Raw genomic sequence first — 21,916 nt, 5'->3', positions numbered from 1 at the left:
ACTTGGGCATACTGGAGAATTTTTAAGGTCTCTTAGAAAAAGCATGATCTTTAACAAGTTGAACATAACAAAGTAGAATGAGTTGAGAAACGACAAAAGATTCTCTCCAGTTTTCTAAAATCAAAGTTGTCATGATAGAATTCCTAGATTTCCCTTGGGCTTAGAGAAGGTAACTGGGGTACAAACCAGTTTATGATCTTCTGTAAGCAGATGCCCACCAAGGGCAAAGGAGTGCATCTTGAGTTTGTGGGAGGGCCACTGAACAAGGTGAGAGGGCATGGAAATTGTTTGTCTGTAGAATGCCCAGTGCCAGGAGACTATGATGAGGGAATTTAGCAACCAGGTTCCCAAAATCTATAAAAAATACTAAGTTACTGAGCTAGCAATTAAACGTCACCATTGCTGGAGACCATACTAACAGCTAGAACTAACAGAACAAAGAACAAACTACAATTTTTCCCAATGTCAGAATGTCATAGTATGAAGAATCATGTGCAAAAAGGAATAGGTATTTCTCTTTATTAGAAATCAACTTAGTTCACAAACCCCCATGTTAACAGTAAAAACTAATGGTAAAAACACCTAATCTTGTTAACTAAAATTTAGTCACTTCTAAGTTGAAACAGTTTTCTTTGAATAAACATTTAAATTCAGAGTTATTTTTCTTCCTAAGAGCAGTGGCCTGCCATTGGATAAATATCTTGTTCTGGTGCTGACCTCTAGCGGTCATTGGCCTTCCCTGAGGTATCTGATCCTGCTTGGTCTTTGGATGATAGAAATTTGCATTCACTACTGTAATGTCCTGCCTTGGCATCCAGTCCCTAAGATACAAATACCTTATATTTATCTTACCACAACTCTAGGCTTCTTTGGCTCACCTAGTTCTCTTTCTTCATCTTTCATGGAAGATCTTTCCTTATCTTCATTTTGTGTATTTCATTTTCTCCCTGAAATACACAAAATTCAGGGAGTATGTAGGCAAGATAGTTTTTGTTGTTGTTTGTTAAAATTTGCTTTATTTAGGTATGATTAATATGAATATTCACAAATTTGAAGTGTACAGTTTTGTGACTTTTGACGAATATATATCATCATGTAACATCTACTACAATCACGATATAAAACATTTCATCACCCAAATAATGTTCCCTCATGCCCATATTGTGGCATGCATTAACAGATTATTCTTTTTCAAAGCATGGTTACTGAGATATAATTCACATAACTCACATACAATACAATTCATTTAGGAAGATTGGATAAAGAAAATGTGGTACATATACACCACGAAATACTATGCAGCCATAAAAAAGAATGAGATTATGTCCTATACAGGAACATAGATGAAGCTAGAGGCCATTATCCTTAGCAAACCGATGTAGGAACAGAAAACCAAATACCACATGCTCTCACTTGTAAGCGGAAGCCAAATCATGAGAACACATGGACACAAAGGGGACCAACAGGCACTGGGGGCCTACTTGAGGGTGGGAAGGGGAAGAGGATAGAGAATCAGAAAAAAGTAACTGTTGTGTACTAGGCTTAGTACCTGGGTGATGAAATAATCGGTACAACAAACCCCTCTGAGACGAGTTTACCTGTATAACAAACCTACGCATGTACCCTTGAGCCTCAAATAAAAGTTTAAAAGAAAAAGAATTCATTTAAAGTATTTGCTTGTATGAGTTTGTTTTTAAGAAATGAGGTCTCACTATGTTGCCCCAGTGGCCTTGAACTCCTGGGCTCAAGTGATCCTCCTTCAGCTACCCCAACCACTGTGTATGGCTTAAATAGTTTTTATTGTGTGTAAAGATTTGTGCAACCATCACTGCAGTCATTTTTAGAACTACTGTTACATGCAACAACATGGATAGATTTCATAGTGTTATGCTAAGAAGTTAGTCATAAAAAATTACATACTGACTGTATGATAATAGTTACATGTCTTGCTAGGAAAGGCAAAACTGGTGACAGGAAGAAGATCAGTGACTTCCAGAGCCTTGGGTGAAGGGAGGAGATTGACTACAAAGGACATGTGGTGACTTTTTTGGGGAGAAGAAATGCTTTCAGTACTCTAAAAAGAAGCCTAGTACGCATTAACAGTCTTCCTTACTTCCCCATTATACGTCCAGCCCTAAAAAAAAAAAAATTAATCTACTTTCTGTCTGTATAGATCTGTCTATTCTGGACATTTCGTGTAAATGTATCAGTACTTAATTCCTTTTTTTTTTTTTTTTTTGAGACAGTCTGTCTCTGTCACCCAGGCTGGAGTGCAGTGGCGCTATCTCAACTCACTGCAACCTCCACCTCCTGGGTGCAAGCGATTTTCCTGCCTCAGACTCCTGAATGACTGGGATTACAGGCCCACGCCACCATGTCCGGCTAATTTTTGTATTTTTAGTAGAGACAGGGTTTCACCATGTTAGCCAAGCCAGTCTCAAACTCCTGACCTCAAGTGATCCGCCTGCCTCGACCTCCCAAAGTCCTGGGATTACAGGCATGAGCCACTGCATTCAGCCTTAATTCCTTTTTATGGTGGAATCATATTCCACTGCATGGGTATATCACAGTTTGTATATCCATTTACTAGTTGGTGGACATTTGGATTGAAATCTAGACCACTTTTTGGCTATGATATTTATAGATAAGACTGCTGTGAACATTTGTGCACAAGTTATTGTGTGAACATACCCAAGATGTAGGCCTCAGAGTGGAATTTCTGAATCTTGGGCATATACCCAAGATGTATTCCTAGGAGTGGAATTTCTGGATCATGTAGTAACCCTATGTTTAACATTTTGAGGATGTTTGTTCTTTTTTATTGCTGAGTGCTATTTCATTTGTTTGTCCATTTACCAGTTGATGGACATTTGGGTTGTTTCTACCTTTTGACTACTATGAATCAACCTGCTATGAACATTTGACAGGTGTGAGCACACACTTTAATAATTTCTTTTAAGTATAATAAATTCCTGTAAGTAGAATTACTGGGTCATATGGTAAATATATAAGTTTATGAAAATTGCCAAATTGTTTTTTAAAAAATAGCGGTATCATCTTGCATTCCCATCAGCAATGTATGAAAGTTTTGGTAGTTCCGTACTCTCATCAACATTTTATGTTGTTAGTCTTTAATTTTAGCCATTCTAGTGGATGTATAGTGGTTTTAATTTGCATTTACCTGATGCTGATAATGTTGAACATCGTTTTCTACTTGTCATTTATATATCTTCCTTTGTGAAGTGTCAGTTCAGATCTTTTGCCCATAATCATGCAATAAAATAAAGTAATCATTTTATCCTTGCTTGGAAAAGCTACACTTTTTATTCAATCCAGTGTAGCTTAGTCTGCATCTACCATGGAACTGAATGTAGATGGAGAAAAGCACAACCATCTTAAGTGGTTTCATTTTAAATTCAAGTAGGCCCTTAATGCAGCCCAGCAATCATAATGCATTCACTCTTCTCCTTTTCTAGATGACTGTTTCATTCTTTCTCCAATTTCTTCAAATCTCTGTCACTTAAACCATCATCTTTTGTTACTACTTTTTTGAGAAAATTGAAGCAAGTAGAAAAGAATTTTTATTGCAACCACTTCTTTCCGGTATCTGCCAATATACTGTGCCTTTCCTCCTGTTCATGTTATATGAACTGCTCCTACCCTTATCTAAGCCCACCTCATCTGCTTGTATGCTATGTCTCATCCCCTTTTGCCTACTCTAGAAGATTAACCCAATCATTCTACCCTCTCTCTCCTATATTATTAGTTTTCCCTCTATCTACTAGATCATATCCAACATGCTGGTTTTTTCTGTCTTTAAAAATCTTTCTGGCTGGGCACAGTGGCTCATGCCCATAATCCCAACACTTTGGGAGGCCAAGGTGGGCAGATCACTTGAGGCCAGCAGTTCAAGACCAGCCTGGCCAACATGGTGAAACCCCATCTCTACTAAAAATACAAAAATTAGCCAGGCTTGGTGGCAGGCAGCTACTCAGGAGTCTGAGGCAGAGAGAATCGCTTGAACTGGGGAGACAGAAGCTGCAGTGAGCCGAGATAGGGAGGTGGGAGGCTACAGTGAGCTAAGACCATGCCACTGCACTCCAGCCTGGGTGACAGAGCGAGACTCCATCTCAAAAAAAAAAAAAAATTCTTGGACTCTCTTCTTTACCTTTTCCCCAATCCCACCATCAAGCTACTGCCTCATTCCTTTTATGTCCTTTATAGAAAAACTCCTTGAAAGAGTTGAAGATATCAACCATCTCCAATGTCTCCAATTCCTCTTTTCATTCTTTCTTAGGCCATTCTAATCAGGCTTTCATTCCCAGTGTTCTATCAGACCTGTTCTTCTCAAAACTTTCAATGTCCTCCACATTGCTAAATCCAATGGTCAGTTCTCAGTCCTCATCTTATTTGACCTATCAGAAGCTTTTAACACCTTTGATCTTTCCTTTCTTTTGAAAATATTTTCTTCACTTGAGTTCCAGGATGCTTTTTCCACACACAGTCTTCTCCATATCAGTCAGTGACAACTCCATCCTTCCAGTTAGTCAAGCTAAAAATCTTGGAACTATTCTTTACTCCCCTCTTTTTCTTGCAGCCCACATCTAGTTTGTCAGTGCATCCTGTTGCCTCAATCTTCAAACTGTATCCTGCATTTAAGTCTAAACATTTTTTTTTGTTTTTGAGACAAGGTCTTGCTCTGTTGCAGGCTGGGGTGCAGTGGCACCATCATAGCTCACTGTAATCTGGAATTCCTGGGCTCAAGAGATCTTCCTGCCTCAGCCTCCCAAGTAGCTAGGACTACAGGCATGTGCCACCATGCCTGGCTAATTTTTAAAACTTTTTGTAGAGACAAAGTCTCCCTGTGTTGCCCTGGCCAGGACTCCTGGCTTCAAGCGATCCCCCTGCCCTGGCTTCCCAAATCTCTGAGATTACAAGCACTTTAACTGTATAATAAATTGGTATCTTTATAGATCATTTCCATTTATTTTTTTGTGAGTTATTACATTTTTGAAAATATAGTAGACTTTTAGAACCCACAAATGCTTTTCCTTATCATATCAGGAAATACTGTGTCTAATCTACAACAGTCAGATTTTTAACAGGCTCAAATAAAAATGGCCTATTTCTAACAACCAAACAACAACAAAGCAACAACATAAACATACACTCAGACATCCACTTCCTACCATCATACACTCAGACATCCACTTCATACCACCTCAGCAACAGCAACAACACACATACATACACATCTACTTCTCATTATGTTTAATGCTGCCTTCCTGATTCAAGCCACCATAGTCTCTGCTTGCATTATTATAATAACCTGTCAATTAGTCTTCTTACATTCACCCTGCAGACCATTCTCAGCATAACAGCCAGAGTGATCCTCTTAAAAAATAAATCAGATCATGTTATACCTCATTTCAAAACCTGTGATTTGCTCCTTTTCTCTTACAGTGAAAGAAAGCCAGTGTTTTTATAGTGGCCTACAAAGATTGACATGGTCTTCCCACCACCCCCTTACCTCTCTGACCCTTATCTTGTACTACTCTGATATTCCAACCATACTGGCCTGCTTACTGTTCCTCAAACAAAAGTAGGCATTCTCTTGTCTCAGGTCTTTAGTACCTGCTATTCACTGTGTTTGATTACCACAGTCTTCATGACTGATTTATTTCAAGTCTTTGCTCAAATATCACCTTTCAGTGAGTTTTCCCTAACAATCCAATTTAAACTGCAAACACTCCATGCACTCCTAGTCTCGTTTGTGCTACTTATAAACAAAAGCCAAAACCATAGCACTCACTACATTCTAACATACTTGTATAATTTACATACTTATTTTAGTTATTTGACTACCTCCTCCCACAAGAATATAAACTTCACAAAGGCAAGATATTTATCCATTTTGTTCACTGGTATACCTCTAGTACCTAAAACAGTTCCTAGCACATTTTAAGAACTCAAATATTTGTTCAATGAATGAATGAAAGAAATTTAGTTAAAAACGGGAACAAAACAGGAATGGAACAAAATCACATTGGGGATAAACAAGGCCAAACTTGCTGTGAATGTCATCTCGCATTTGTTCTATTCTTTTTGATGAACATTGTCTTTTGTGTGATATATAGATGAGTCTGGCAGGTTTTGGGAGGCCAGCAACAGGAGAACTTTTCTACCTAATTTCCTGTAGGCCTACATGCCTGGGACTTAAAAGCGGGTTATTGTGAGCCTAAGGCCTGAAAACATGCACACTCTCTTTTTTCTTTCTAACCAAACTCCTGCTTTTTAAAAATGATATTTCTAGGAGTGAGTCTGTGCTGTGTGTTTAATCTTGGATTGCCAAGCCAGTGAGGTGGGAAAAGGTTGGAACTTGTCTCAATTCTAAAGAGTAGAGTTGGATTTTGTAAACATGGGTGTATTTCATAATTGAAAATGTTTTCTTGAAGTAATATATGTGTATACAAAAAAATACACATATCATAAGTATATAGCTCGCTGAATTTTCACAAACTGAATGTGTCAATGTAATTGGCACCCATAGCAAAAAGTAGAACCCAGCTAACATCTCAGATGCTCCTCTGTGCCCTTTCCAGTTACTAGCTACTACCCAGGGTGACCTCTATTCTGACTTCTCATGCCTTGGAAGTGTTTTGCCTAATTTTGTTCTCGATATAAATTAAATCATATAGTATAAACATGCTTGTATCTCTTTTTTTACTCAGAATTTTGTGAGATTTATCCACATTGTTATATATGGTCAGAGTTTGTTCATTTTCAATGCTATATAAAATTTCACTGGATGAATATACTGCAGTTTAACCATTCTACTATTGATGGACATTTAGATGGTTTCCAGTTTGGGGGTTATTATGAATAGTGCGACTATAAACATTCTGTTAATGCATTGTGGTGTATGTATGCGTGAATTTCTTAGGATATTTTTGTGTTTTTTTAATCCACAGTCAGTGAACCCTAAGTGTTCCTCAGCATTGCAGTCAGTAGGTTTACCATGTATACGTTACACAAATGAGAGCTTTAGTTGCAGGCATTACCAAATCCTTCCCTCCTTAGTGTTATCACTGGACTTTGTCTATACTTGGGATTCTTAATATGTTGTATTTTGGTTAAGTATGACTATTCATGTTTTTTATTAGATCGTGAGTGCTTTTTAGTACTTTGTTTCACTTGCTTGTGTATCCCGACTCCTGACAAGGTACCTGAAATACAGTAAGCTAGTTGAGCGAATGGTGATAGCTGTCACCATTGCCAGTGATTAACAAAGCAAGTTCTCTTAGTTATGTGAATCACTTAGCCTAGAGTAAAATCCATGCTTTAGTTTGATATCTCAGTGTCAAAGGATTAGGAATGGGAAGTCATTTCTCTCTGAGAGAAGCCTAGAACTGTGGGCTCAGAACTGAACGTGCTGTGTGGCTAAAGGGAATGGCTATGGCTTTACAAGCCTCTTGGAGATTTAAAGTGTTAACAGCAGTGATTCCAAGGCATAGTGTGGGGGCCAGATATAAATAGCAGAACACAAGTAGCGTAATGTACCACTGCCAAGCTACTGCTGGGGGTGTTTATAAAAAGAAAAGCATTCCCGTCTCAGCGCTCACTGTCAACAACATCCCATCCTGAAGACTCGCTTACCACAACTGAGAGTGGGGAGTCAGTTTGAGGCCTAGCATCATTTAAACTTCCTCCAAAGGCACAAAAGCCAGGTAAACCTTTTGACTTATTTACACTCAGACTAAAGAAATGAACAATTTTTAGGAAAATCCTAATCCAAAGCTTGCTTAAAACATATTGCCTTGTGACAGATATCTATTATCTTATATTCAAATCTTTTTTTGGAAAGAGAAGTTTAACACAAAGTAGCATGTTGGTACTATATTTTAGTATTTTTAGTAAAAACAAAACAAAACTGCTTCTGAAGAAATATGGGAAATTGAGGCCAAAATGATCTGTACAAGGGAAGACTATCTCCCTTCCCCTGTGCTGTTCATTCTCATTTTTAGAATCCAGAATATGGTGATTGGTAGGATAAAATAGAAGCTTCATTTGAATTACAGTATCATAAATACTGGGATGAATATTAGGCATTCAGCCAATAGTTGTATAATCTTAGAATTGCTGCCTACCCAGTTCCTTCTTATTCTTGTTCCCGCCTTCAGAAAGTTATGCAACACACTTATTTTACCCTCAGGCTTCTCTTGATTGTGAGTATTTGTGGGAAGGGGGCCATCTCTGGCAATCCACTGCTTTGTACCACTACTGGCCTCATCATCTCCTCCGTCCCACTCAAAAGGGCATGACTTAATGTGCAAAGAAGATAGAAGAATGGATAATGTGCATGGACATATTCCTGGGTAGTTCTTAGAAACTGGGAGCTAGGGGACCAATTTGAGACTGCTGTTTTTTAGTCTGATTGTGTTATTTCCTGTGCATGCTGAGGGGAGATTTAGTGATGGGAAGAAAATTTGACTCCCAGTGACTGTGGTGGGAGAGATGACATGTCTGGAGGAGTATGGAAATGGACAGATTTAATCTTGAGCAAATCACTGAAATTCTAAGGAGTTTTTGTTTCCTCGTCTGTAGAATGAGAGTGTTAGACCACTAGGTAAAGCCTAATTGCTTTTGTAGCACGTTAGGAATTTATTGATAATCACTTCCTGACCATCATGTTATCCACTCGCATTCTAAATGAAAAAATACAGTGTCTTCCTATTCTACTCCTCTATATCTCTTTTTTGAGTCTACTGAATTGAAATTTCTTTATTTTAATTTAGAAGAGAAAAATGAAGACAGGACATTTTGAAATAGTCACCATGCTGCTGGCAACCATGATTCTAGTGGACATTTTCCAGGTAATGTTGGGAATGGGAAGCATGTGGTCATTGGAATGGAAATTCTTGATATAACATTACCTGAGGCATCTGTGGGGCTTGAGGGTGGAAATGAAAGTAGGTAGGGGCCGGGCGCGGTGGCTCAAGCCTGTAATCCCAGCACTTTGGGAGGCCGAGACGGGCGGATCACGAGGTCAGGAGATCGAGACCATCCTGGCTAACATGGTGAAACCCCGTCTCTACTAAAAAATACAAAAAACTAGCCGGGCGAGGTGGCGGGCGCCTGTAGTCCCAGCTACTCGGGAGGCTGAGGCAGGAGAATGGCGTAAACCCGGCAGGCAGAGCTTGCAGTGAGCTGAGATCCGGCCACTGCACTCCAGCCTGGGCTACAGAGCGAGACTCCGTCTCAAAAAAAAAAAAAAAAAAAAAGAAAGTAGGTAGGATAGGTAAATGAATTTATTATAAGTAACTCTTTTCATTTTAAATATGTGACACATTAACTGTAAAAAGTTGAAAAAATTAAAATTAAGCAAAAAGAGGAAAGTAAAGATTATTCATAATCCCTCCACTCAGAGGGAATGATTCCCAATCTGTTGGTGTATACAGGCTTCTTAGCCTTTTTCTATGTGTATACTGTTTTTAATTTTAAAAAATGGGTTCACACTGTACATAGTATTTTTTCTTTGCATTTTAAGTTCATACTGTGCTGCATGTCTCACATGTCATCAGATATTCTGAAAATGTTTTTCTCCAAATAAGATAATGCTGCATTGTTTGATTACATGTTTTTTAATTAATGACCATTTTCTCACATTTTTTTCTGGCAGAACTTTTATGATTTTATTTACAATTGACTCTTTAAGCATGTGAACATATTTTTATGTAAAATATAGTATTTCACTTGTTTTTTTCCCCGCGTTGTTAGCTGCCACATTACTTCTGTATTTGTGCACCATTTTAGACGCCTTTTAAAAAATATCTTAAATTCTTAAACTGTTATCCTTTTTTGAATTTAATATTCTAATCCGTTTTCTATAGAATCATTGTGTATCCTGTTGCCTGTGTCGCAGTATGTTTTTTATTGAAATATAATTTACATACCATAAAAATTCACCGTTCTTAGCTGTATACTTCAGTGGTTTTAGTGTGTTCATTATGTTCTGCAACCATCACCATATCTGATTGCAAAACATTTCCATCAACCCAAAAGGAAACCCTGTACTTATTAGCAGTCAGCCCCAATTTTCTCCATCCCCCATTCCCTGGCAACCACTATCTACTTTCTGTGTCTGTGGTTTTGCCTATTCTGGATATTTCACCTGAATGGAATCATACAATATGTGACCTTTTGTGTCTGGCTTCTTTCACTTAGCATAATGTTCTCAGGAGTCCTATCAGTACTTCATTCTTTCTTATAGCTGAGTAATATTCTGTCTTATGGCTGTACCCCATCTTGTTTATCCATTTATCAGCTGATGGACATTTGGGTTGTTTCTACTTTATGGCTATTACGAAATAGTATTGTTTTGAACATTTATGTACAAGTTTTTGTGTGAACATGTGTTTTATTTTTCTTTTTAAAACTTTTTCTAATCATGTAATCTTGACATAGTGAGATAAGACAAACACTATTTGGTTATTTGGTAGCATTACAGAGTAAAGTTTACTTATATATAGGAAATGTATGTGTAAAAATGAATTTGGGGGTTATGATTTATGATTCATGATAACAGAATTACCTATTGTTGTGAACATACTTCACTTCTCTTGGGTATACACCTAGTAGTGGAATTGCTGGGTCGTATGGTAATTTTATGTTAACTTTTTTAGGAACTGCCAAACTTTTTCACACTAGCTACACGGTATTACAATCCCACCAGCAATATATTAGGGTTCTAATATGTCTGCATCCTTGTGTTACATGTTACTTGGTTTTCATCATTTATAGCCATCGTAGAGGATATGAAGTGGTATTTCATTGTGGTTTTGATTTGGTTTTCAATATACTCTTGCAGCATAATTCAAGTGTATTTGTTTTGTAATTGTTTCATGATTTGTTTAGCCAATTTATTTCCTTGACATTTAGGTCATTTCCATGTTTTTGTAAGAAATTTTTGGTAATTGAATTTCATCAGTATGACCTTTTTTCTCAGTGGTTATATAAGAGAAATTTAATCAGCTTGTTCACCTAGCCTTTTGTACCTGTTTTTTAGTATCTGTTGTCCCTGAATAGTGATGGCATTTATGAACTTTGCCACTGCTAAAGGCACGCATCATACAAAATATACAATCAGCTGTGGTGTCTGGCCAGAAAGACTTGATGTCTAAAATTAGACATTTGGAGACTTGTTAGAGGCATAGGGAAAAGACAGGAACATAGATCAACTCCGACATAATGTAAGGAATGTGGGAGGTGTTTTCAGAGTCTGGTGTCTTATACGGTGTTGAAGTCTTGAAAATAAATCAGACATTGGCACCCAAGGTGCACTGTGGTACATTCTGTGCTGTGGAGGAAAGTGCATTTCTTGGCTGTGAGATGGCAGTGATTTGATCTCTTGAAGCTCAAGTTCACATGTCAGGAAACTGACCTACAAACCCAGGACTACAGGGGTCTCAGTGACTTCCATGGCAGAATTCTCTGTGGCTAGTAATCAGGACAGTTTCTGAAGCTGGCACAGTTCCCTCTTTTGTAAAATGGTGTTAATGATTTTCTGTTCAACCTTTTATAATGGTTGTTCTGAAGATAGAATTACACTCTTCAAGTGCTACATAAATGTCCATGGTCTTCGTCATTGGAAACATTCTCATTCTTTAGAGGCAACAGAACAGTTTGGTTAAGAGGACAAGACTCTGGAATTAGACTGCCTGAGTTCAAATTCCAATTCCATGTAAGTCTCAATCTCTTAGTTTCCTCATCTTTGCTAAAAAAAAAAAAAAAAGGAGGGGGGCTAATAGTAGTACCTACCTCACAAGGTTGCCGAACACTTAGTGCCTGGCACATAAAAAGAACTCTGGTGATGTTTGTTAAGCTTAGTGATAGAGTGGCTACAGAGTGTGTCTGAGAAGGAAATATGTAGGAAAAGTTCACAAATGAATGGATGGTTTTAAATAAGAACCAGGTCATTGTGGTTGCAGGATTGTAAGTTTTGTCTGAGACATGTTACGTTTGAAGGGTCTTTGAACATTCAAGTGGAGGTGTTAAGTAGGCAAATAAATTTGATATATAGGACTGGCACTTACAGGATAGATCTGATATATTTAGATCGTAATTGAAACTGTAAGCATGTATATAACTACCTGGGGAGCGTAGAGTTGAGAGTTAGAAAATACGTAGCCTTGAGAAACTCCAACATTTAGTGGCTAACTGGAATATGTTGGGTCTGCAAAAGAGTCTAAGAAGAAATGCCCCCTTAAGTGAGAGCTGTTTGGGTGGAGAAATGGGTGGGAAGCCATAATGGTGAGGGTTGAGCTATAAGTGGGAAATGAAGTGGAGATGGTAAGGATAGACATCTCTTTCAAGATGTTTGTTCGTGAGGGAGAGAAGAGAGATGGGAAAGGAGATACCTAGGGCAGGATATGGAAGCAAGTTTTGTTTTGCTTTTACAAGTTAATGTATCTGTCTCTCTCTGTCTCTTTCTCTCTCTGTCTCTCTCTCTCTCTGTCTCACACAGAGAGAGAGAGAGAGAGAGAGTTTTTAAGAATCATTCACATAGAATCTGTAACTTTTTTTTTGAATCTGTAACTTTAACAGCTTCTGGCTAAATGTGTCTATAAAGTCTCCAACTGAGGTCCCTGAGGAGACTTATGCAACTATGCACCATGCAAGTATAGAATAATGGAAGAGACATTATCCTTTTATTTGCAGAAACCCATAAATGGTATTCCTCGGGAGATTTGATCATCTTATTTTTTGATCCATAAGCCAGAGTACAGGGTTCTAATTTAGTTCACTTGAATATTTTGCCAGGTCCTGTGCTAGGTGCATAGGATTCAAAGATAAAAACGATACAGATCCCACCCTTAAGGAACTAACAGTATAATACACATGTTCTTAACATGAAATAATACAAAATAACCACATCACACTGGAGAAAGACCTTATGAAAAAAATAATAATAACCACAGTATGGTAAAGACTTGACATGTGCCAGGCATGGGACAAAGGGCTTTGCATATATTCATTGTGTAATTTAATTCTCACAGCCATCCCGCAGTTCAAATATTATTTCCTCCACTTTATCTTCATTTTTTAATTTATTTTTTATTTTTTGAGACGGAGTTTTGCTTTTCACCCAGGCTGGAGTGCAGTGGTACAATCTCTGCTCACTGCAGCCTCTTCCTTCCGGTTTCAAGCGATTCTCCTGCCTCAGCTTCCTGAGTAGCTGGGATTACAGGTGCCTGCCACTACGCTCAGCTAATTTTTGTATTTTTAGTAGAGATGGGGTTTCATCATGTTGGCCAGGCTGGTCTTGAACTCCTGACCTCATGATCTGCCCTCTTGGCCTCCCAGAGTGCTGGGGTTACAGACACAAGCCACCGAGTCCGATGTTTTATCTTCATTTTTTAAAATGGAAAACCTGAGGATTAGAAATGTCAAGTAACTTTCCCATACCTAATTAGTAACAAATGGGATTTGAACTCAGATCTGCCTGGTTTCCAAGTAGTGTTGATTACATTACACCACCCTGCTTCCTATGGTATGTAAACATATGTATATGTATAATTTAGTTGTATGTGGCATTATGCTTCTTCAGTTGTATGTGACTGAAATACAATTCAAACTAGCTGAAGCAAACAGGGAATTTATTGATTCTTAGAGTTGAAGAACACAGTCTTCAGGTACAGTTAGACTCAGCGTCTAAAGTATGTTTTCAGGGCCTTAGCTCTACTTCTCAGCTCAGCAAGCCTTATTTGTTGCTTTATTTTCAGACAGAATTCTCCATGGAACTAAAAGAATAACTGTTGGAAGCCCTAGGTCAATATCATCCTTAGAGCTTATAGCTTTAAAGGAAGAAAGGTTCATTTTTTTCCTCTGGGAGCTCTGATTGCTAGACTTAGATCACCTGCTTATCCAGGAAGTGCCAGATCATTTCTACCCAAGCCATATGGACAAGGGAAGGGGCAACCCCAAAGGAAAAGGAGTTATGTTTGTCATTATGTGTTATAGATCATGAATAATATTTGCATATGATACTTCAAATTCCCAACAGCCTTGACGGGTCGAAGAAATCTAGCTAAAAATATTGTTCAAAGCTGGGACTGCTACCCATTTCTTTAGCTTCACATTCATCGTTCTTTGCTCTGTACCATAATATCCAGATAAATGAGCTACAGGCACAATCTCACCCATACCTGTCACCCTGTCACCCACTGACATTTACTCTTTCACACAAATACATCACAGCTGAGAAAAGTTATCAGTAGCAGTGAAATATACTTCCTGCATAAAAATCCTACCCAAAGTTGGTTATAATTAAGGAGAGAATTTTGGCAAGGGATGAGAAGATGGGGGTAATAATGTGAGAGAAAACGATACTCACTAAATTTCTTATTTCAAGAGTATTACTTTCTTTTTCCTTTGAAGGTGAAGGCTGAAGTGTTAGACATGGCAGATAATGCATTTGATGATGAATACCTGAAATGTACTGACAGGATGGAAATTAAATACGTTCCCCAACTGCTAAAGGAGGAAAAAGCAAGCCACCAGCAATTAGATACTGTGTGGGAAAATGCAAAAGTCAAATGGGCAGCCCGAAAGACTCAACTTTTTCTCCCTGTGAATTTTAAGGATAACCATGGAATAGCCCTGATGGCATATATTTCCGAAGCTCAAGAGCAAACTCCCTTTTACCATCTGTTCAGTGAAGCTGTGAAGATGGCTGGGCAATCTCGAGAAGATTATATCTATGGCTTCCAGTTCAAAGCTTTCCACTTTTACCTGACAAGAGCCCTGCAGTTGCTGAGAAGACCTTGTGAGGCCAGTTCCAAAAATGTGGTATATAGAACAAGCCAGGGCACTTCATTTACATTTGGAGGGCTAAACCAAGCCAGGTTTGGCCATTTCACCTTGGCATATTCAGTCAAACCTCAGGCTGCTGATGACCAGCTCACTGTGTTATCCATCTACACATGCCTTGGAGTTGACATTGAAAAATTTCTTGATAAAGAAAGTGAAAGAATTACTTTAATACCTCTGAATGAGGTTTTTCAAGTGTCTCAGGAAGGGGCTGGCAATAACCTTATCCTTCAAAGCACAAACAAGACCTGCAGCCATTATGAATGTGCATTTCTAGGTGGTAAGTGTCTGCTCTGTCTGTGCTTGTCTGGGAGGAAAGGAGTGGGATTCTTAGGCTTAGGGAAAGGTCAGTGAAGGAGAGTGAGAGGTGTTTGAAAGGTGAAATGACATTTGGCAGTTTTCTGTCTAGCTTATTTCATACTGTCTCTTTAACCATAATTTTATGAAAATTATACATTTACAGTATTATTAAAAAATTTTTAAAATAGCACTATAAGGCAGTGGTTCTTAACCAAAGGCAGTTTTGCCCTGCAGGGTCATTTGGCAATGGTCAGAAACATTTTTGGTTGTCACAGTTGGGGAAAAGGGGGATTGCTACTGACATCTAATGGGTAGAGGCCAGAAACACTGATAAACAATGCATAGGACAGCCCCACACAACAAAGAATTATATGGCCCAAAATGTTGGTAGTGCTAATGTTGAGAGACCCTACTATAAGGCTTACAATAAATAAATAGCGCAGCCTTGGGGCAGACCCCCATCTCTACAAAAAAAAAATTAATTAATTAAAAATTAGCCAGGCATGGTAGCACATGCCTGTGGTCCCAGCTACATGGGAGGCTGAAGTGGGAGGATTGCTTGAGCCCAAGAGGTCGAGGCTGTAGTGAGCTGTGATCACACCACTGCACTCCAGCCTTGCAACAGAGCGAGACGGTGTCTCAAAAAAGAAGAAAAAGAAAAATAGCAGTCGTCAGCCCCACCTTCTCAATTTCCACTCCTCAGTGGCATCCAGTTTTCATTCTTTTAGTTATTTCTTCAGGTGCTTACTGTCATGTTTCCAAGTAAATAACATGCTTCAACATGTTATTTCTTAGTTTTTAAATCTTTAGATATCATATATTGACTTCCTGTTATAGAGAATGAATATTTAACCCTCATCTACCATGTATTAGCTAAGAATTTTTTATGCGTTCGGCTGTAAGTAACAGAAAACCTGACTGAGCTTTCATTTAATAAGTCTTAGAGGCAGACTGTTCAGAGTCAGCGCAGTGGCTCATCTATGTCATCAGTCACTCACGCCCTTTCTTTCTGTTCCACTATCCTTACCACGTTTTGTTTGTTGATTCATGTTTGCACTTGTGACTGTTGCACCTCTAGGCATCAATCCATGTCCAAGACAAAAAGAAAGGAAAGGAAATGACTGCCAAATCTACTTGTTCAATAAGGAAAGTAAAAACTTTCCCAGAAACCCTTACTAAACTCCTGATTACAGATGATTGACTTGAACAGTTTCTTGGTCACCCATAGCTACCAGAGAAGCTTGGGAAGGCCCTTCTCCAGCCAAGGGAATATAGTGTATGGAGGAGACAAAGGAAAAGGGAATTAGAAATGGCTGTTAGATCAGTAAACCAAAAGTTTTGAAAGCCAACACCCTCCTTCCCAGTGTACCTCCATTCCCCCTTCCCATTCTCCCAGCATAGTAAAGACAGGACATAGCTGAGTTAGAGTGGTTTTTCTGTGCTTAAATCCCGCTTTCACCCCAGGGTTATTGGATGATTTTTGTTTGTTTGTTTCCTTAGTTTTTTTTATATTCAATTGGTAATTCACCCCCAAATCCTTTGACAGAAATATGAATTTCTTCTTTCCCCTGGATAATTCCCTCATCATACTGCTCTATGATATGCTCTTTAGGCCTCTGACTGTCCTGAAATCTCTACTCATTACCATTCTGAGACATTGCTTCTTCCCTATGAGAGATCTCCTATTTCTTGGATTTGCAACTCTTTCTTGGATTACTCCTTTGTTTGGTGTGGTGGGGATGGGGGTTCTGCAAAAGTTTCTGAGAAATGGTCCATTAAGGAAAATTTTCTAAGTCTCTGCATCTCTGAGGGATCGACCTTTAAGCTTGATTAATAGTTTATGTAGATTTGCATTTCTATTTTAGAAACTGTTTTTCCTTGGAATTTTGAAGATTTTTCTGCAGTGACTTGTAGGTTCTGTAGCTGTTGTTGAAAGGTATGAAGCCATTCTAATTACTAAAACTTTGATTGAGACTTTTTAAAAACAAAAATCTGGAAGGCTTTTAGGTTGTTTTCTTTAGTCCCAACATTCTGAAATTTTATGGTGTTGTGCCTTAGTATGTGTGAGCAAAGGGTTAGTAAACCCTTTCTCCTGTCTTCTGTGAAAATGGCCTCCTGGTAATCTTCCAGCACTCTTTCTCTGTAATCTACGAAAGGTGGAATGACAGCTGTGTGACCTTACAACGTTGCCTGTGGTAAACATAACCCTTGACTGATAAAGTGCATCTGAGCTGGGAGGTTTGTGAATGAACTATAAATACTTGAGGAGAAGCCATAGCTTTGGGCTTTCCTGAATGTAGTGTGACATACCCAGGTGTTCTTGTTGAGTCCTGGAAGGAGAGCAGTACTCTCATAGCAATCCTGCATAGGTTCAAAATACATTGTATTTTATGTGTGGCATGAGGCTACTAAGCTAGAGAGGCTCCTACACACCCGCCTGTGTAATCTTGTTTCCTTGAACCTGAGCTGTAATTTGGAGGCAAAAGAACAGCCCTGGACTCCTGTGAAGACTTGCATTAAAGGAACATGTCTGATGCTGCTCTGCTGCTAGACAGTATGCTTTATTCACTGCCATGTATTCTTCTGCAAAACTGAGTAAACTGGTGAGGGGCTGGCCTTTTTGGGTCTTGAAGGTGTGATTGCCTAACTGAACCAAAAACCATTGCTGCTAGGTCCAGTGGAGTAATGCGTGCAGTAGGCCACGGTCTAAAAGTGGGATAGACTTTTAGACCTTGACTAAATGTAACCAAGGTACTATGAGATAAAAAAGGCTGAGTGGTAGGGAAGTGCTAATGAGACATTGATTTCTAGGTAGGGACAGATCCATTTATGATTGGATGGCAGAAGCTGTGTGGCTATTGGGGTGCCTAGGGTGAAGATTTTAAGGAAGTCCTCACTTAGGGCTGTACCTGCACTTGTATATTACTGAGAGTGCCTCCTTAAATTTTCTGTAGGCACCTTATTTGCCTCACCCTAGTCCTGCAACTGAATTGCACCTGAGAAGGACAATTCTAGAAGAAGCAGATGAAAGCTGAAATGAGTAAATTTGTGTTGAAAGGAAAAGTGCTTATCAAAAAGATAGGGAAAAAAAGACAAAAGACAAGATGAGAAATGCTGGCTAGGGTTTGGAGAAAAGGGAACCCTAGAACACCATTGGTAGGAAGGCAGATTGGTGCAGCCATTATGGAAAACAGTATGGGGGTTTCTATCTTTAAATAGAAATTAAAAATAGAACTGCTGGTCAGGCACAGTGATCCCAGCACTTTGGGAGGCCGAGGCGGGCAGATCACCTGAGGTCAGCAGTTCGAAACCAGATTGGCCAACATGGTGAAACACCATCTCTACTAAAAATACAAAAATTATCCAGGCGTGGTGCCACATGCCTGTAATCCCAGCTACTCAGGAGGCTGAGACAGGAGAATTGTTTGAAACCAGTAAGAGGAGGTTGCAGTGAGCCAAGACCGCACAACTGTACTCCAGCCTGGGCAACAAGAACCCTCCCACCCACCCCCCCAAAAAAATAGAACTACCATATGACCCAGTAATCCCTCTCTTGGGTATACACCCCAAATAGTTGAAATCACCACCTCATAAAGATATCTTCACTCCCTTGTTCACTGCAGCATTATTCACAGTAACCAAGATATAGAAACAACCTAAATGTCCACCAACAGACAAAGGGATAAGGGAAATGTGGTATATATACAATAGGATATTATCCAGCCTTAAAAAAAGAGAGAGATTCTGCCATTTGCTACAACATGGATGGACCTGGAGGACATTATGCTAAGTGAAATAAGCCAGACACAGAAAGCTATTACATCATCTCAGTTATATGTGGAATATATATGAGATCAAAAACAAGAGAGAGAATGAAACAGTAGTTACCACAGGTGTAAGGAGAGGAACTGAAAGATGTAGATCAAAGGATACAAAATAGCAGATAGGTAGGATGAATAGATCCTAGAGATCTAATGTGTAACATGAGGACTAAAGTCAATAAAATTGTATTTTACTTAAATAAGTGGATTTTAGCTCTCTTGTTACACATACAAAAATATGTGAGATGATAGCTATGTTAATTTGCTTCACTATAGTAACAATTTTACTATCCATATGTATTTTGTGATAATCATGTAAACCTTAAATATATACAATAAAATTCATCTTTTAAAAAAGGAAAAGTGCTCATTCTCACCAACCATACATTGGACCTGACCCGAAACCAAGCCAGCTGGGGCCAGTTTAGATGAGCTCATGGGAACGGATTGTTGGTATACATGTCTTCTTTCCTGCTCCCCCTACATGACAGTAACTTGAAATTGGCCATAGTTTCGAGTTATACCATAGACCCTCCCTCCCTACACCAATCTTGTGAAACTTTACCAGCATAGCACAGCCAAAATCCCGGCTGCAGCAGCTGGGTTGACAGAAATGATACAGCTTTTGGTGCTTTTGATGCCTTTGGCCAGATGCCATTTGTGGAACCGTTATATCAAAGCCCTGGCTGCAGTGGCTACAAGCTAAATTTAGCACAGGGGTCTGGTTGATGGGCTGCGGTGGGCCATGGAGCTCACAGACTCCATGTTTGTGAGTGGGATTATGAAAGAACCAAAGAGGTTCTATTGGATTGATTCTGAAAGCGCCAGAGTTCAGACCCGCATGGAGAAATGCAGGTTATTGTGGAGGTGCACAGGTACCATATATTGAGGGAGCTCTGACAGTCAGCCATTGTACTTGAGTGTGTTGATTTAACCCTGGGTTGGAGTCCTCTGCCGCCATCTAGAGTTGGAAAGGCAGGATCAAAAACTCCCTGGAGTAACCTTTACAAAGAGGCAGTTTGAAATAGTGTGAAGAACAATGGCCAAGTGTTTTTTTTTTGTTGTTGTTTTTTTTTTTTTTTTTGAGACGGAGTCTCGCTCTGTCGCCCAGGCTGGAGTGCAGTGGCCGACAATGGCCAAGTGTTTTAAGAGCCCTAGCTAAGGAGGATATAGTCAGAATCTTGTTCCATTGTGACTGTATATAACTGAGACTCTGGATTAAAAAAAGACAATATTTCTAAAAGGGGTAAAAAAAAATTTTACTGCATTAAGTTTAGTGTGCTAAACACAGTCCGACAATAATGATTTAAACTTGCCTGTGATTTCCAAGATAAAAATATATTGTGAGTTTTTCAAAAACTAGTTAGCTGAAAACTTGTTCATCAGGAAGTGGAGAGAATATCAACGTCTCTTTAGGTAACATAGTTCCTGGTGGTCATAGGCATTAATCTTGGTATTAATCCAAGCCAATGTGAGTGAACTCTGAGAAAAGGAGTAACAGAAACCCTTCTTCTTCCTCAATAGAAAATTAGCCCAGGTTAACTGTCTTTTATGCTATTTTTCTAGAAAATGTGATAAAGTTGAAATGTTAGCTGTATAATCAAGCTACATCCATTATCATTAAAAATTACTCCACTGGGACTGGGTGCAGTGGTGTATGCCTGTAGACCCAACTACTGGGGAGGCTGAGGCAAGAGGATCCCTTGACCCCAGGAATTCAAGTGCAGCCTTGGCAACATAGTGAGACACCCATCTCTTAAAAAATATTACTCCATTGGAAAATTATATCTCGATTGGGAGGACGGTGAATGAATTATAAATACCTCGTGAGAAGCCATGGCTTTGGGACTCCCCCCACCCTACAGTGCAAATATATCAGGTTTATAGGAAGAAAATTTATATACAGAGAAATAGTAGAGCACATATCATCCCCTGAACTCTCTTTTTTTTTTTTTTTTTACTGAACAGAGTAAGCAGAGATTATCTGGCATTTTGGTCCATGTTTCCATAGAGAGAGGCCAGTCTGTATAATGCTCTACATAATTTATAGAGGAAGAGGGCCAGCGAATATTGTTCCCTAGCTGGAAAGTAGCATTGATAGAAAGGAGGAGCCTCTAGACTCCAGTGGCTTGTAGTATTATTTTGTAGAGTTTACTGAGACCTGTTGAGCCAGCTCTCTGCTAAGCCATCAAAAAGGGGGAAAGAAGGTGAGCCTACAGGACTATCCAGATTTATTTGTTATAAATTTACCCCCAGCCCTTGTGTGTTCTTTAAATGTTAAGTGTCTCCATTGGTTCTGATTGGTATCTTTCTGTAGCATTTCCTGGGAGTAGCAAAGTTTCTGTACTGTTGTCTGGGATTGTCTAGGATTGAGACATCAATAAGATCCATGTCCCTAGGCCTAATAGGAAGTGACATATCCAACACTATAAGAAATTCGTACTTCTAAACAGTGGCTGAAGTGTCCCTGAATGCTATAGCATTCACCAGGCTGCCAAGGCATATTTTTATTTTTATTTTATTTTATTTTAATTTTTTTACATTAAAAAAAATTTTTTTTATTATACTTTAAGTTCTAGGGTACATGTGCATAACGTGCAGGTTTGTTACATATGTATACTTATGCCATGTTGGTGTGCTGCACCCATCAACTCGTTAGCACCCATCAAGTCATCATTTATATCATGTATAACTCCCCAATGCAATCCCTCCCCCCTCCCCCTTCCCCATGATAGGCCCCAGTGTGTGATGTTCCCCTTCCCGAGTCCAAGTGATCTCATTGTTCAGTTCCCACCTATGAGTGAGAACATGCGGTGTTTGGTTTTCTCTTCTTGTGATAGTTTGCTAAGAATGATGGTTTCCAGCTGCATCCATGTCCCTACAAAGGACGCAAACTCATCCTTTTTTATGGCTGCATAGTATTCCAC

General features: G+C 39.0%; 1 protein-coding gene across 9 annotated transcripts in view; it reads left to right on the top strand.

Annotated features, from left to right (window-relative positions):
* ART3 (ADP-ribosyltransferase 3) overlaps window positions 1-21,916 on the top strand; it is a 117,798-nt gene that overhangs the window by 63,398 nt on the left and 32,484 nt on the right. For 5 of the 9 annotated variants that reach the window (XM_033214393.1, XM_033214392.1, XM_033214387.1 and 2 more), the window contains exons 1-3: window positions 7,603-7,727; window positions 8,796-8,873; window positions 14,437-15,148. In XM_033214393.1, the coding sequence (XP_033070284.1) occupies window positions 8,805-8,873; window positions 14,437-15,148 (781 nt within the window). In that variant the 5' untranslated portion in view covers window positions 7,603-7,727; window positions 8,796-8,804. Of the gene's footprint in view, window positions 1-7,602; window positions 7,728-8,795; window positions 8,874-14,436; window positions 15,149-21,916 lie in introns of those variants that run through there. The other 4 variants (XM_033214394.1, XM_033214388.1, XM_033214389.1 and 1 more) reach the window with 1 other exon arrangement.

Source organism: Trachypithecus francoisi, unplaced genomic scaffold, assembly GCF_009764315.1.
Source record: "Trachypithecus francoisi isolate TF-2019V2 unplaced genomic scaffold, Tfra_2.0 Lachesis_group1, whole genome shotgun sequence".
Classification (NCBI taxonomy): domain Eukaryota; kingdom Metazoa; phylum Chordata; class Mammalia; order Primates; family Cercopithecidae; genus Trachypithecus; species Trachypithecus francoisi.
Note: the sequence above shows the minus strand (reverse complement) of the source record. Positions and strands in the feature narration are given on the sequence as shown.